Genomic DNA, 13644 nt, shown 5'->3' with positions numbered 1-13644 from the left:
GGTCCATTGTCTTTCTTGATGAGCCATCAGCACTGTCTGGCTTCTTCATTATTATACCTGAAAAGCTAGTTGTGGGTGTTACCCAGAGTAAGCACATTTGAAATACAGATACATAGTCAATATCTGTAACTTCAGATACAAACATGATCCATGCACACAAATAGGATAATCATACTCAGCAAATCATAACTTTTCCAATGACACTGCATGTGACCCATCTTGCACAAAATGCCTCATAATTATGTTCTAATCATATTATAATCATACCACTGTGCTGAATATGGGGTGTAGTGTCAGATAGGGCCTAATTTCAAGGCACAGGAGTTGGGATTGGAACTTCCCCCTCTTTGTGGAACAGGAAATAACCCTCCAGCCAGGGCTGGGAAAACTTCCCAGACTCCCAGTGCTGGAGCCTGAATCTACTGAGACTCCATTAGTTACCACCACCACCCCCATCTTTAACTGCAACTGCAAACTTCATCAGTGACGATTTTATATTCTCTTCCAGGTCATTGATAAGAATATGAAATAGCACAGGGCCAAGAACCTATCCTTGCGGGAACCCGCTAGAAATAAATCCACTCGACCATGGTTTCCCATTTACAATCCCAGTTTTTAATATATTAATGTATGCCGTGTATATTTTGTATCTTTCCAGTTTTCTAGTCAAAATATTGTGCTGAACCAAGTCATATGCCTTACAGAATTCTAGGTATATTACATCACCACTATTAGCTGCAACTAAATTTTTCATCTCATTAAATAAGGATATCCAGTTAGTTTGATAGGGTCTATTGTGTCTACACCTTTGTTCATGGGTACTTGATTATATTACCCTCTTTTAATTCTTTATTAATTAAATCCAGTATCGGCTGCTCCATTATCTTGCCCAGTATCGATTTCAGACTAACACTCTTGAAATTAGCTGGGTCATCTCTTTTACACTTTTTAAATATTGGCACAGCATTAGCTTTATTCCAGTCCTAATTAAAATCAACATTAACAGTCCACCACGCTCCACACCTACGTCTTTCAAAACTCTTGTTATCTGGACCCGCTGATTTAAACACATCTAACTGTAATACCTGCTGTTTAACGTCCTCGTGAGTTATTGTTGGAATGGAAAGAGTGTAATCATCAACAGCTTGTGATATGAGTATATCATCTGTTTTTCTCCAAATCCAGGAGATAAATATTTCTTGAAAGCTTTTACCTCTTCTGCATTACTTTTGATAATTCTGCCATTTCCATCTATTAATTTACCACTACCATTGCAAGGATTTTGTTGGGATTCCTACCAGGGAGTCGCTGGCAGGGTTCAGAGACAGCCTCATCTCCTGTATCAAGCTCTGGCTAGTAGGTGTGTGATAAATGTGAAGATCTTGCCTCTGTCTGTCACCTGGGAGACACACAGGTCCTCTCTTTCTACCCTCTGATGCCTTCTGGCTGCTCTAAGCAAGGTGGGGTGGGACTCCGTTAACATGTGCCTCCCGGAGCTTCCATTTACCTGTTGCTGCTGTTTTGTGAATAGTGGGGTTGTGACTGGGGCAGCAGGTCCTGAGTGTTGGACTCTTTCTCTTTTAGGGGCTGGTGACTTTCGAGGAGGTGGCTGTGTATTTCACCAAGGAAGAGGGGGTTCTGCTGGACCCCACTCAGAGAGCCCTCTACAGGGATGTCATGCAGAAGAACTATGAGACAGTGGTCTTGCTGGGTAAGGAATCCTGTCCCCTTGGTTTTGAGAAGCTGTGGGGTCTGTAAAGAACATCAGTAGAAATAAATTTATACCTTTATTCGTCATACAAATTTTGACAAGTTTCCTTGCTTCCCCCTCTTTTGCCTTACCTCCCACCCACTAGTATAATTTTTGGACATGTGCTTTTTGGTGCCATCAGTCATTTTAAAATTGCATTTATTGTATCCTTATTGGCTACATTAATAACTACATCACATAACTGTAGTTTTCATGCCTTTTCCTCATTTTAAGAGGAAAATATGCTGTCTGTAGAATTCTAAATTCAGTAAATAGGTGTATGGCTCATGCATGGCTTGTGTGACAGTCAGATGAGCTCCTCTTTTGATAGGAGAGTGTATAATGTTGCCATTCAGGACCCCGCGGGTGAAAGGAGAACAGAGCTGTGGGAGGGGAGGAGAAGGGGGGGAGTAGATAATTCTGGGGTACCAGGACAGGCGGAGGGTGTGTGAGGGTTAGAGCTAAAAAGCAGCAGGGAGGGATGAGGTAGTGAGAGACGAGGAGGGAACACAAGAAGTTCCCAAGGTTCCGGGAGGTGGTGCTGGCTGAAAGTAATGAGAAGAAGGGCACGCAGGAAGTGGGCTGGATGGGTCAGTAGCAGGGAGGACAGGTTTGGGGATGAAGAGCTGGGGGGGGTCCCAGACCTTTAACCCCAAATCCCTACCCAAGCCTTGTTGGTTTAGAGCCTACACTCCAGTTTTATTTCTGTTCATTTTCGCTTCATGATACATTTTCCCCCCAAATATTATTATTTTAACTCTTGACCTCCCTCTCCCACTCATTACCCCCCCCCCTCCTCATATAACCTCCCCATCTCTATGCACAGGGACCCTGGCCAACCATCCCCAGTCCTTGCTGCATTTCTCCCTCCCATAGAAGGGCACTACCCAGGCACTAATGGGGACTTTGTTGATGATGTCACATGGTGGTAGTGTATCCTGTACAATTTGTACATCTATAAGATTACGTATTGGGGTACAACTTGCCCTTGTCCATGGCAACTCAAATTTAATGGAGGAGATGAAATAGGGTGAAACACACAGAAACTTGATTTAATACAGACAGTTATAATTGAAAACATAGGCAAAAATCAATACACCTAACGATTAGACTAAGATAAGTATAGTAAAGAGGTTCTTGCATGGTGCATATTTACCAGTTATGGACACCATTGGAAACAAAGATGGAGGGGCAAGGGAGACCATCAGAAGGGAGGCCCTGCTTCAGTTTACACTATCTCAGGGACCCAACAAAATGAAAAAATGGTACCGAGGAGAGGTATTTTATCTGCTTTCTTATGTTAATAGGATGACTATATACTTTATCTGCTCCTTTACTCTGATTACGATAATGTCAATAGCTGCCCCCAACCCATATGTGGCCTTTGGGAAGTCCATAATTAGGCATCAAGCATTAATACTCATGATTTACTTATTTATTAATAGTTCCAATATATGAATGCAGTCCAACTGCTGAGATACTTCATAGCAACCTAATTGCGAAAGCCTGCCCCAAACTTCCTTCTCTCAGAATCCTGTGGCATATTGCACCTGTTTGTGGTTACTCGTTAGTCTCTCAAAATGAGGGTGCAAAATATCTGACCTAGGATTCGCTCCTTAGGCCTGTTCAGGTTAATCCCAGACTTCAGCATAACTACTCCCACAAAGCCTCAACCTAATATAAGGCCCTTAACTGTTGCAAGCTTAGGTTATGTCTACACTACCGCGGTAAGTCGACCTATGCTGCGCAACTCCAGCTACGTGAATAACACAGCTGGAATCGATGTACCTTAGGTCGAGTTACCGCAAGGTCTACTTACCTTACTCTTCTCATCAGGGGTAGAGTACAGGGGTGGACTGGAGAGTGATCTACAGTCGATTCGGCAGGTCTTTACTTGACCTGCTACATTGACCACCGGTGGATCGATCTCAGAGCTTTGATCCCGGCTGTAGTGTAGTCCCTGCCCTTAATAGCCCATTTATTTCTGTTCATCTGCTTGCCCCTCCACCCATGTTCCAAGCTAATAAGCAATACTCTGATCATGACATTTTACCTTTAGCGAGTATAAAATTGCCCACAACACATGAGACTAGGTCATAGATCAGAAAATCAGGTCAAGGTCAACAAGAGTGAGAGTTTGGAGAGAGTCTTTTCCCCCCCTCCCCATCTGCAGCAGCCACAAGCGGTCTTCCCTCCGGGCTCCTTGGATCTTTGAGCCTGGCCCTCCTGAGTTTGCGTGTCCCAGTTCTTGTTTCTTACATTCTCCTTTTCTGGAAGAATTAGAGGCTGTTGCTCCTGAATTTTAGTGTTTAATTCCCCAGCCTTCTTCACACACTGGGAGAGTTTCATTCTCCCTCCCATTACACCTGAGTCAGTAGATTTCCTAATTCCCCAAAATGTGCTTTTCTGATGTCACAGTTCTGGGGTAGCTAAGCCTTTGACCTGCCCCCATGGTCTGCTCAAGCAATGCCCTCTCAGGTATCAGGCCTCTACGCAGCCCCTCTCTATGGGTGGGGACCCACATGCCTCTCCTTTTTGACCAGGGTTTGAGGATTGCAGCTTGTCCTCCACTGTTTTCACTGGACTAAGCTCCAGCTCCTGTGCTTTGCTTTCTCTCCAAGGGCTCTGAGCAGCGTGTGTGTGTGATAGAGGTGGGAATTTTGGTGATACATGTATGATGCCAATACACACCTCAGTTTTCCTCTGTGATTGGTATCGCTATGATTATACAGAGCAGGAGATATGAGGTGTTTTGTCACGTAGCTGTCATGGGGTGATATGAATGGGTCATTAAGGAATGGCTGGGACCAACCTACATCAATGGAAAACCCAACAGAGAAAAGAGAATAATTGTTACCTGACCATGGGAGGATCTCCGCTTGGCTGAGTGAAGCATACATGGACTCGTTATGTTTTTAGGAGCAGGAAGAACTGGGATTGCAGATGCAGGCAGCTCTGCTGGAGCGAAGACAAGTGGACAGGCACAGTGAAAGGAAACCAAACTGTTTTCTACAGCAGCATGGCTCAAGGGCATTGGCCAGTATGGACTGTACTGTCTTCTTCGCTTCTCTCTCCTAATCTGAGGACTTTCCAATGCTGTGTTTAACTTGTCTAATAAACCCTGCTGTGTTTTAAAAGTCTGCCCAGTGTCACAGGAAAAACTTGCTCTGTGCATTGACTGAGGAACAGACTCTGAAGAGGAGTGTCGTTCAGCTGGACCTGCTGGGCAGAGCTCACAGGTTGGAATAGGAGTCTTGAAGCCAGAGGTTCAGTCTCAGATGTTGAAGCTCCATGGCTCATCCTTGTGGAAGAGTGGGACCTCTTGGGGGTCTCGTGCACTGAATCGGCAGCTCCCAAGGTCTGTTTAAAAGCCAGGGCATTGCACAGATCCTATGGATCCATGACAGTGTGCCCGTGTGCCTTATGGGGAAAAGATATAAAAGAAGAAAAGGATCTAAATGTGTATTTGCCATCGCCCCCTCCTCAGTCCTCATGGGAATCCCTGATCCGTTCCAAAGTGTATTAAAACCTTCCTTAAAGGCTTACCTCTTGGTTATCAGGTCATGTCAGTTTTGTTAGAGGGCTTTCTCTTCACCCTCCCATTTCCCTGGTTCTTGTCATGCAGAAAGAAAGCAGCAAAAGACCAGAAGTCCGAAGTGCAGCTAATGCGATGTTTATTGGGGTTAGTTTCCAAGCAAGCATATTGCAAAGCCCTTCACACCAGTTGGGCTTATCTCTATATGTCCATAGAGTCTGTTCCCCAGTGTTCTGTTCCCAGCCCCGACACCACAGAGCATTTATCCCGTGTCCCCCTTCACAGCTCTGAGGCCACAGAGCCTTGCCTGTGTCCCTATTCCCTGTTCCCGTTCCCCCCTTTAACAAATATGATTCCAATTTCCCTTCCCTTTCCTGTTTGACCCTGGCTATATAGTAATATTCTCAGCTATACCTTAACCAGCATTGTACTGAAATTTAACTAAGCAATTCTAGCATATTGTAACATAATTCTCTAACCAATTATACCTCACCATCCTAATTGACTTACAACTAGCAAAATTAATTATATAGCAGACAGAAACAATTAGAGAACCAGACTGATTAACAAGGTAAAAGTGGTGGCCATAAAGATAAAACAATACAGAAATGATTGATAAGTGATTGACACAACCATTGATAAGTGATTTCTTGCCAGACAGGATGCTATCAAACTAAGTTTTCTTTAAGCATCTTAAGATCTGTTTCTTTATCTGGTGATGATGGGCACTATCCGGACAGGATCATCTTCCTAAGCAGCCCAAAACCACCTTATGTCAGTGTGACTGGTTTGGGAAGTGAGGATGTGACCCTATGCTTCCCAGCTTATGGCTGCCCCTGCTGCTTGGCCAAAAGCCTTAGCCTAAGAACAAGGCCTCAGACTATCCTCGTGAGAGAAGGCCCATACACAGGCGGACTGTGATTTTGATTCTTTGTTTTTATACCCCTGTAAGTAGCTAAGTGATAAAAATACACCTAAGTTCTTAAAGTGTAGACTTTACAGGGGGGCCTGAATATCTATCTTCTAACAGTGGGTTCTACCCCTTCCCCCTTCTGTGTCTGTCTTGTCTATTTAGATTGTAAATTCTTCAGGGCATGGGCCATCTACTATTCTGTGTTTTGTACTTTGTCTAGCACAATGGGGACTCACTATTAGTTGGTCCTTAGGCACTGAGGTAATGAATATGATTTATAATAATAATAACTCTCCTGCCATTTTGAGCCAACGAAGATGGCCTTGGAATGTTACTGCTTAAAAATGAGCTGGGATTAAAACCATGGAATATTCTTTGTGACAAGTATCCCACAAATTCCACTGACCTCCCTTGTTTTCTTTGCCTGGAGTAGGGCTTCCAGTTTCCAAACCTGATGTGATCTCGCAGTTGGAAAAGGGTGAAGAGCCATGGGTCCCAGACCTCCAGGGCTCTGAGAAAGAAGTGCTCCCGATACCTGCCTGCACAGGTGAGGAATTAGTTAAACCAACGCAAAAACTGTTTAGGAATGCAGGAAACATTTGGGATGCCCTACAAAGACCTGTGAGCTCTCCAAGTTCAGGATTCTTCCCTGCAGATGTGGAATCATTAGGCAGATGTCACCCAGGGCTTCCCTCCTATTCTGACTGACAACTGGCAGCAGGTCCCTCCCCAATCTCGCTTTCCCCTGAGTGTTCTGGTGAGATGCAGGCCAAAACTGACCCCTTCCTCTCTCCTCTGAGAAAGGGTTTGGGGAAAATTAGCTCCTGATAGGTTTGATCTCTCCCACACATATTTTGGTTTGTTCATCCGTTTTTCTATGTCACTCATGGCTTCCCACCTCTTCTGACTGACAACTGGCAGCAGGTCCCTCTCCGATCTCGCTTTCCCATGAGTGTTCTGGTGAGATGGGGACCAAAACTGATCCCTTCCTCTGTGGAGGGGTTTGGGGAAAATCAAGCTCCGCAGAGGTTTGATCTCTTCCGCACATATTTTGGTTTGTTGGCTCTTTTTTCCATTCATCTATCTGAGATTTCCTTTCTTTCTGGTGCAGGGAATGATCTATGTCTGGATTCTCTCTGTCTCCCATCAAGTGATGGGATGGTGAGTGAGAATGAGGAGGAGAAACCCCAGCAAGAAGATGCTGAGCAAGTAGAACCACATCGGATGTCATCAGGAAGATCCAAAGGGAATGGTTCCAGGAGTTGTGCACTCCCAGAAAAAGCAAAAGCCTGTGAGGCTCGGCAGAGACCAGAGGAAAACTTGAGTAGCCACTCAGACCTTGTTACACGCGAGAGAATCAACTTGCAAGAGACACGCTACACATGCCATGAGAGTGGGAAAAGAGAAGAGAGACCTTACATGTGCTCTGAGTGCGGGAAAAGCTTTAGTCATAGCTCTGCCCTTATCACACATTGGAGAATCCACACGGGAGAGAAGCCCTACACCTGCTCGGAGTGCGGGAAAAGCTTCAGTCGGAGCTCACACCTTATCACACATCGTAGAACCCACACAGGAGAGACGCCCTACATGTGCTCTGAGTGCGGGAAAAGCTTCAGTCAGATCTCTATGCTGAGCACACATCGTAGAACCCACACAGGAGAGACGCCCTACACATGCTCTGAGTGCGGGAAAAGCTTCAATCACAGCTCTGCCCTGATCACACATCAAAGAATCCACACAGGAGAGACGCCCTACACATGCTCGGAGTGCGGGAAAAGCTTCAATCAGAGGTCTGCCCTGACCACACATCAGAGAATCCACACAGGAGAGACACCCCACACATGCTCTGAGTGTGGGAAAAGCTTCAGTCAGAGTGGGAGCCTTATCAGACATCAACGAATCCACACAGGGGAGAAACTCTACACATGCTCTCAGTGCGGGAAAAGCTTCAATCAGAGCTCACACCTTATCACACATAGAAGAATCCACACAGGTGAGAAACCTTATGGATGCTCTGAGTGTGGGAAATGCTTCATTCGTAGTTCAGCCCTCATCTCACATCAGAGAATCCACACAGGAGAGATGCCCTACACATGCTCTGAGTGTGGGAAAAGCTTTAGTGGGCACTCAGCCCTTATCACACATCGTAGAATCCACACAGGAGAAAAACTGTACACATGCTCTGAGTGCGGGAAAAGCTTCAATCAGAGGTCACACCTTATCACACATAGAAGAATCCACACAGGTGAGAAACCTTATGGATGCTCTGAGTGTGGGAAATGCTTCATTCATAGTTCATCCCTCATCTTACATCAGAGAATCCACACAGGAGAGAAGCCCTACACATGCTCTGAGTGCGGGAAAAGCTTCAATCGCAGCTCACACCTTCTCACACATAGAAGAATCCACACAGGTGAGAAACCTTATGGATGCTCTGTGTGTGGGAAAAGCTTCAGTCGGAGCTCACACCTCATCAGACATCAGCGAATCCACACGGGGGAGATGCCCTACACATGCTCGGAGTGCGGGAAAAGCTTCAGTGAAAGTTCCAGCCTTATTAGACATCAGAAAATCCACGTGAGAGAGAACTGTAACAAATGCCTTGACCAGGGCTGACCAAAGATTTATTATTTTTTTTGAAATCACATTTGCTAATCCCCACATAGTGATCTTTGCACCATCTTCACCGTGGTCTCTCAGCTCCCCCAGATCAGTTGTCTGCTTCTGCCTTTTGCAGCTCACCCTTTTTTGGGGTCAGTCCTGTGATCTTTCCTATCAAGTGCTTTCCTTTTGAATCATAGGAGTGTGTGTCCCTCCCGCCAGGAATGTTCATCATCTCCAGGTGGGAGAGAGACGTTTGATCCTAAGAAGCTACACTGAGTCAAAAACTACCCGTGCCTTACATCCACTAGGGCTGTACATGGCTTTGGCTCCTCATGTGAGAGATCTTGGTGTAAAAAGACAATTACAGTTGTCGTGCAGATGCAGCCCAGGTGCAGTGGTTGGCATTGGCTTTCCCCTTGACCTGACCTAAACTCTATCACTTTTCCTAGTCTAAACAAACCCTGAGTATCACGGTTATACTGTTCCCCCATTTCAAAGCAATTGTTACTCATCAAGTTCCCCCTTCAGTAACAAATAGTTTCATTCCCAGTTGCTCTGTTGTTGCTTCAGGTTGTGCTGGAGAGCAGATATTTTTACTACCATTTTCCTCCCTTAAAATATATTCAACTATCATAAAGAGTAGGAATGGGGCAGGGATAGGGAAAAATGTCAATTCACTGTCTGTAACAACAGAAGAAGATAGGGTTAGTCAGAGGGATTCACTTACTCCCCATCACCATCCCAATCCCCACTGTTGTTCAATTGGTTAGGTCAATATTTTCTCTGAAAGGCTGGGAAGAGGATTCCCTAGTAAATTACTTGTAACTAAGCAAAATACCCATCCATTTGCCTCCCAAAGCAGTTGTGGCCCAGGCCCGCAGGAGGTCGCTCCTGAAGATATCTCCTTCCTAATCCCCTGGGAGATGCTGCAAATGTGTAGAAAATGAAATCCATGTGGAATGTGATATACCTGCAGAAAGACACCTATTGTTAATAGATACCTGACATTTGGTGTCTTACACGGAATCTAAGCAGCACCTGAATTTAGTCCCTAATTTAAATCTGTGCCACCAGATTAAAGAAATAAAAGGGCATATTTGGGGGAGTTATACCTCACTATTGCTACTGATATGTTGTGTGGTTGGTGAAGAATTCTACTCCAGAGAAGTGTAAAATTACTCCAAGTGTATGTCTACGGTATGAAATTAGGTTGATATTATATAAGTCAATTTTTAGAAATCGATTTTATACAGTCGATTGCATATGTCCACATTAAGTCGGCGTTGTGTGTCCTCACTACCATGGCTAGCATTGATTTATGGAGTGGTGCACTGTGGGTAGCTATCCCACAGTTCCCACAGTCTCTGCCGCCCATTGGAATTCTGGGTTAAGCTCCCAATTCCTGATGGGGCAAAAACATTGTCACGCGTGGTTTTGGGTACATGTCGTCAGTCGCCAGATCACCGTGGCCGTTATGAGCATTGTAAACACCTTGCGCATTATCCTGCAGTATGTGCAGAACCAGAACCTGCAAAAGCAGGCGAGGAGGCGACGGCAGCGCGGTGACAAGAGTGATGAGGACATGGACACAGACTTCTCTCAAAGTACGGGCCCTGGCAATTTGGACATCCTGGTGGCAATGGGGCAGGCTCATGCCGTGGAATGCCGATTCTGGGCCCGGGAAACAAGCACAGACTGGTGGGACTGCACAGTGTTGCAGGTCTGGGATGATTCCCAGTGGCTGCGAAACTTTCGCATGCATAAGGGCACTTTCCTGGAACTTTGTGACTTGCTTTCCCCTGCCCTGAATCGCAAGAACACCAAGATGAGAGCAGCCCTCACAGTTCACAAGTGAGTGGCGATAGCCCTGTGGAAGCTTGCAATGCCAGACAGCTACCGGTCAGTTGGCAATAAATTTGGAGTGGGCAAATCTACTGTGGGGGTTGCTGTGATGCAAGTAGCCAACACAATCACTGAGCTGCTGCTATCAAGGGTAGTGATCCTTGGAAATGTGCAGGTCATAGTTGATGGCTTTGCTGCAATGGGATTCCCTAACTGTGGTGGGGCCATAGACGGAACCCATATCCCTATCTTGGGACTGGATCACCTTGGCAGCCAGTACATAAACCGCAAGGGGTACTTTTCAATACTGCTGCAAGCTCTGGTGGATCACAAGGGACGTTTCACCGACATCAACGTGGGATGGCCGGGAAAGGTACATGACTCTCGCATCTTCAGTAACTCTGGTCTGTTTAAACACCTACAGCAAGGGATTTACTTCCTAGACCAGAAAATAACTGTTGGAGATGTTGAAATGCCTATAGTTATCTTTGAGGACCCAGCCTACCCCTTAATGCCCTGGCTCATGAAGCCGTACACATGCAGCCTGGACAGTCATCAGGAGCTGTTCAGCTAGGCTGAGCAAGTGCAGAATGGTTTTAGAATGTGCATTTGGATGTTTAAAAGCGCGCTGGTGCAGTTTACTGACTCTGTTAGACCTCAGCACAACCAATATTCCCATTTTTATTGCTGCTTGCTGTGTGCTCCACAATCTCTGTGAGAGTAAGGGGGAGATGTTTATGGTGGGGTGGGAGGTTGAGGCAAATCACCTGGCCACTGATTACGCACAGCCAGACACCAGGGCGATTAGAAAAGCACAGCAGGGCACACTGCGCATCAGAGAAGCTTTGAAAACCAGTTTCATGACTGGCCAGGGTACTGTGTGACACTTCTTGTTTGTTTCTCCTTGATGAAAACCCGCCTCCTTGGTTCACTCTACTTCCCTGTAAGCCAATCACCTTCTCCCCTTCGATTACTGCTTGCAAAGGCAATAAAGTCATTGTTGTTTCAAAATCATGAATTCTTTATTAATTCATCACACAAATAGGGGGATAACTGCCAAGGTAGCCCGGGAAGGGTGGGGGAGGAGAGAAGGACAAGGCACACTGCACTTCAAAGCTCCCCCGCCACCGCATTCTTAAGCGTCTGGGTGAGGAGGCTATGGAACTTGGGGAGGAGGGTGGGCGGTTACACAGGGGCTGTGGTCCTGCTGCCTTTCCTGCAGCACCACCAGATGCCAGAGCATATCAGTTTGATCCCCCAGTAGCCTCTGCATGGCATCCTGCCTCCTCTCATCTCGCTCCTGCCACCTCTCATCTCGCTCATCCCTCCTATCCTCGTGTTCATTTTCTGCTTTTCTGGACTCTGACATTGTTTGCCTCCATGCATTCTGCTGAGCTCTTTCAGTGCGGGAGGACTGCATGAGCTCAGAGAACATTTCAGCGTGAGTACATTTTTTTCTCCTTATCTGCACTAGCCTCTGGGACGGAGATGATAGGGGGAGCGTTGAAACATCTGCAGCTGCGGGAGGAAAAAAAGGGAGAGTGGTATTTAAAAAGACACATTTTAGAGAACAATGGGTAGACACTTTCATGGGGAACCAAGCTGTTAACATCACAGAGCAGATGTGCTTTCGGTAAAAGGTTGCATTTTTCCTCTTATATTGAGGGCCTGCCGGTTTGGTGTGAGAGATCACACATGCAGGGCCGGGCAACAGAATTCGGCTTGCAAGCAGCCATGGTAAGCCACGGTCTTTTGGCTTCTTCAACCTTCATAACATGTGGGAATGGTTTCAAACAGCAGTGCCCTCCTTTCGCATACCAAGCACCCGTTGGGTTGGCCATTTAAAAGGAGGGGCTGCGGTTTTTGGGTTAATGTGCAGCACAAACCCAACTACCCCCCCCCCCCCAATTCTCTGAGATGATCACTTCACCCCTCCCCCTACTGCATGACTAGTATCAGGGAAGATCCCTGCCAGCCAAACATGAACGCCCCCCCTCCCCCCCGGCAACATGGCTAACAGCGGGTATGATTTCTTTTCAGCCACCGGAAAACAGCCCAGTAGGAATAGCCATCTCTGAGTGTCCCCTTAATAATGTCCCTGGAGGATTTCCACTCCATCCCCAGACATGTTAACAGACTTTTCCAGTTGCTGTACTGGCTGCGAATGCATCCCAAGTCTTCAGGGCAAATTAATCATTAAACACGCTTGCTTTTAAACCATGTATTCTATTTACAAAGGTACACTCACCAGAGGTGCCTCCTCCGGCTTCATGGTCTGGGAGCCCGGGTTGGGAGGGTATTGGCTCCGGGGTGATAAACAGTTCCTGGCTGTCAGGGAGAACAGTTTCTCCACTTGCATGCTCTGCACTATCCTCCTCCTCTTCTTCATCCCCAAAATCCTCATCCCTGTTGCATAAGACTCCCCGCTTGCAGGTGTCCAAGGACAGGGGTGGGGTAGTGGTAGCCCCCTCCCCCCCCGAATTGTATGCAGCTCATCATAGAAGCGGCATGTCTGGGGCTCTGACCCAGAGCAGCCATTTGCCTCTTTGGTTTTTTGGTAGGCTTGTTTGAGCTCAATTTTCACGTGGCACTGCTGCAGATCCCTGTTGTGGTCTCTGTCCATCATGTCCTTGGAGAATTTTGCAAATATTTTGGCATTTTGTCTTTTGGAACGGAGTTCTGATAGCATGGATTCGTCTCCCCATACAGCGAGTCTCTGGAACATAAGGGAAATTCACAGTCTCTCCCTCACATGTCCCAGGCCTCCTTTCCAGGTCCTGGCTGTGGTGCAGGGATGCCACAGGTCGGACACTGGCTCTGGCGGTGACCACATGTGTGTGCTGTTTCTTGTGCAATGAAAGCAAACTTTTATAATGGTAAATCCTCTTTATTTTTTTTTCCTATACGGTGAGATAGCAGGAAGTGCGAATACGTTCACAGGCATTTTAATCACTTTATTACAGGAATCGAAGGCCCCAGATGTCACCATTGCCCCCAAGG

At 46.3% G+C, this 13644-nt stretch overlaps 2 protein-coding genes across 13 annotated transcripts in view; one reads left to right on the top strand and one right to left on the bottom strand.

The window, feature by feature from the left end:
• The window catches only part of LOC102934530 (zinc finger protein OZF), a 1287564-nt gene that overhangs the window by 731341 nt on the left and 542579 nt on the right, over positions 1-13644 (top strand). For 4 of the 10 annotated variants that reach the window (XM_043537271.1, XM_037887341.2, XM_037887331.2 and 1 more), the window contains exons 3-5: positions 1585-1711; positions 6632-6745; positions 7310-11655. The exons of the other annotated variants lie outside the window; for them this stretch is intronic. In XM_043537271.1, coding sequence (XP_043393206.1) covers positions 1585-1711; positions 6632-6745; positions 7310-8814 — 1746 coding nt within the window. In that variant the 3' untranslated portion in view covers positions 8815-11655. Of the gene's footprint in view, positions 1-1584; positions 1712-6631; positions 6746-7309; positions 11656-13644 lie in introns of those variants that run through there. 10 annotated transcript variants of the gene reach the window in all.
• LOC102930400 (zinc finger protein 501) overlaps positions 1-13644 on the bottom strand; it is a 1110025-nt gene that overhangs the window by 703458 nt on the left and 392923 nt on the right. The window lies entirely within an intron of this gene.

This window comes from Chelonia mydas, chromosome 28 (genome assembly GCF_015237465.2).
Source record: "Chelonia mydas isolate rCheMyd1 chromosome 28, rCheMyd1.pri.v2, whole genome shotgun sequence".
Classification (NCBI taxonomy): Eukaryota; Metazoa; Chordata; order Testudines; family Cheloniidae; genus Chelonia; species Chelonia mydas.
This window is presented reverse-complemented; position numbering and strand designations above follow the sequence as displayed.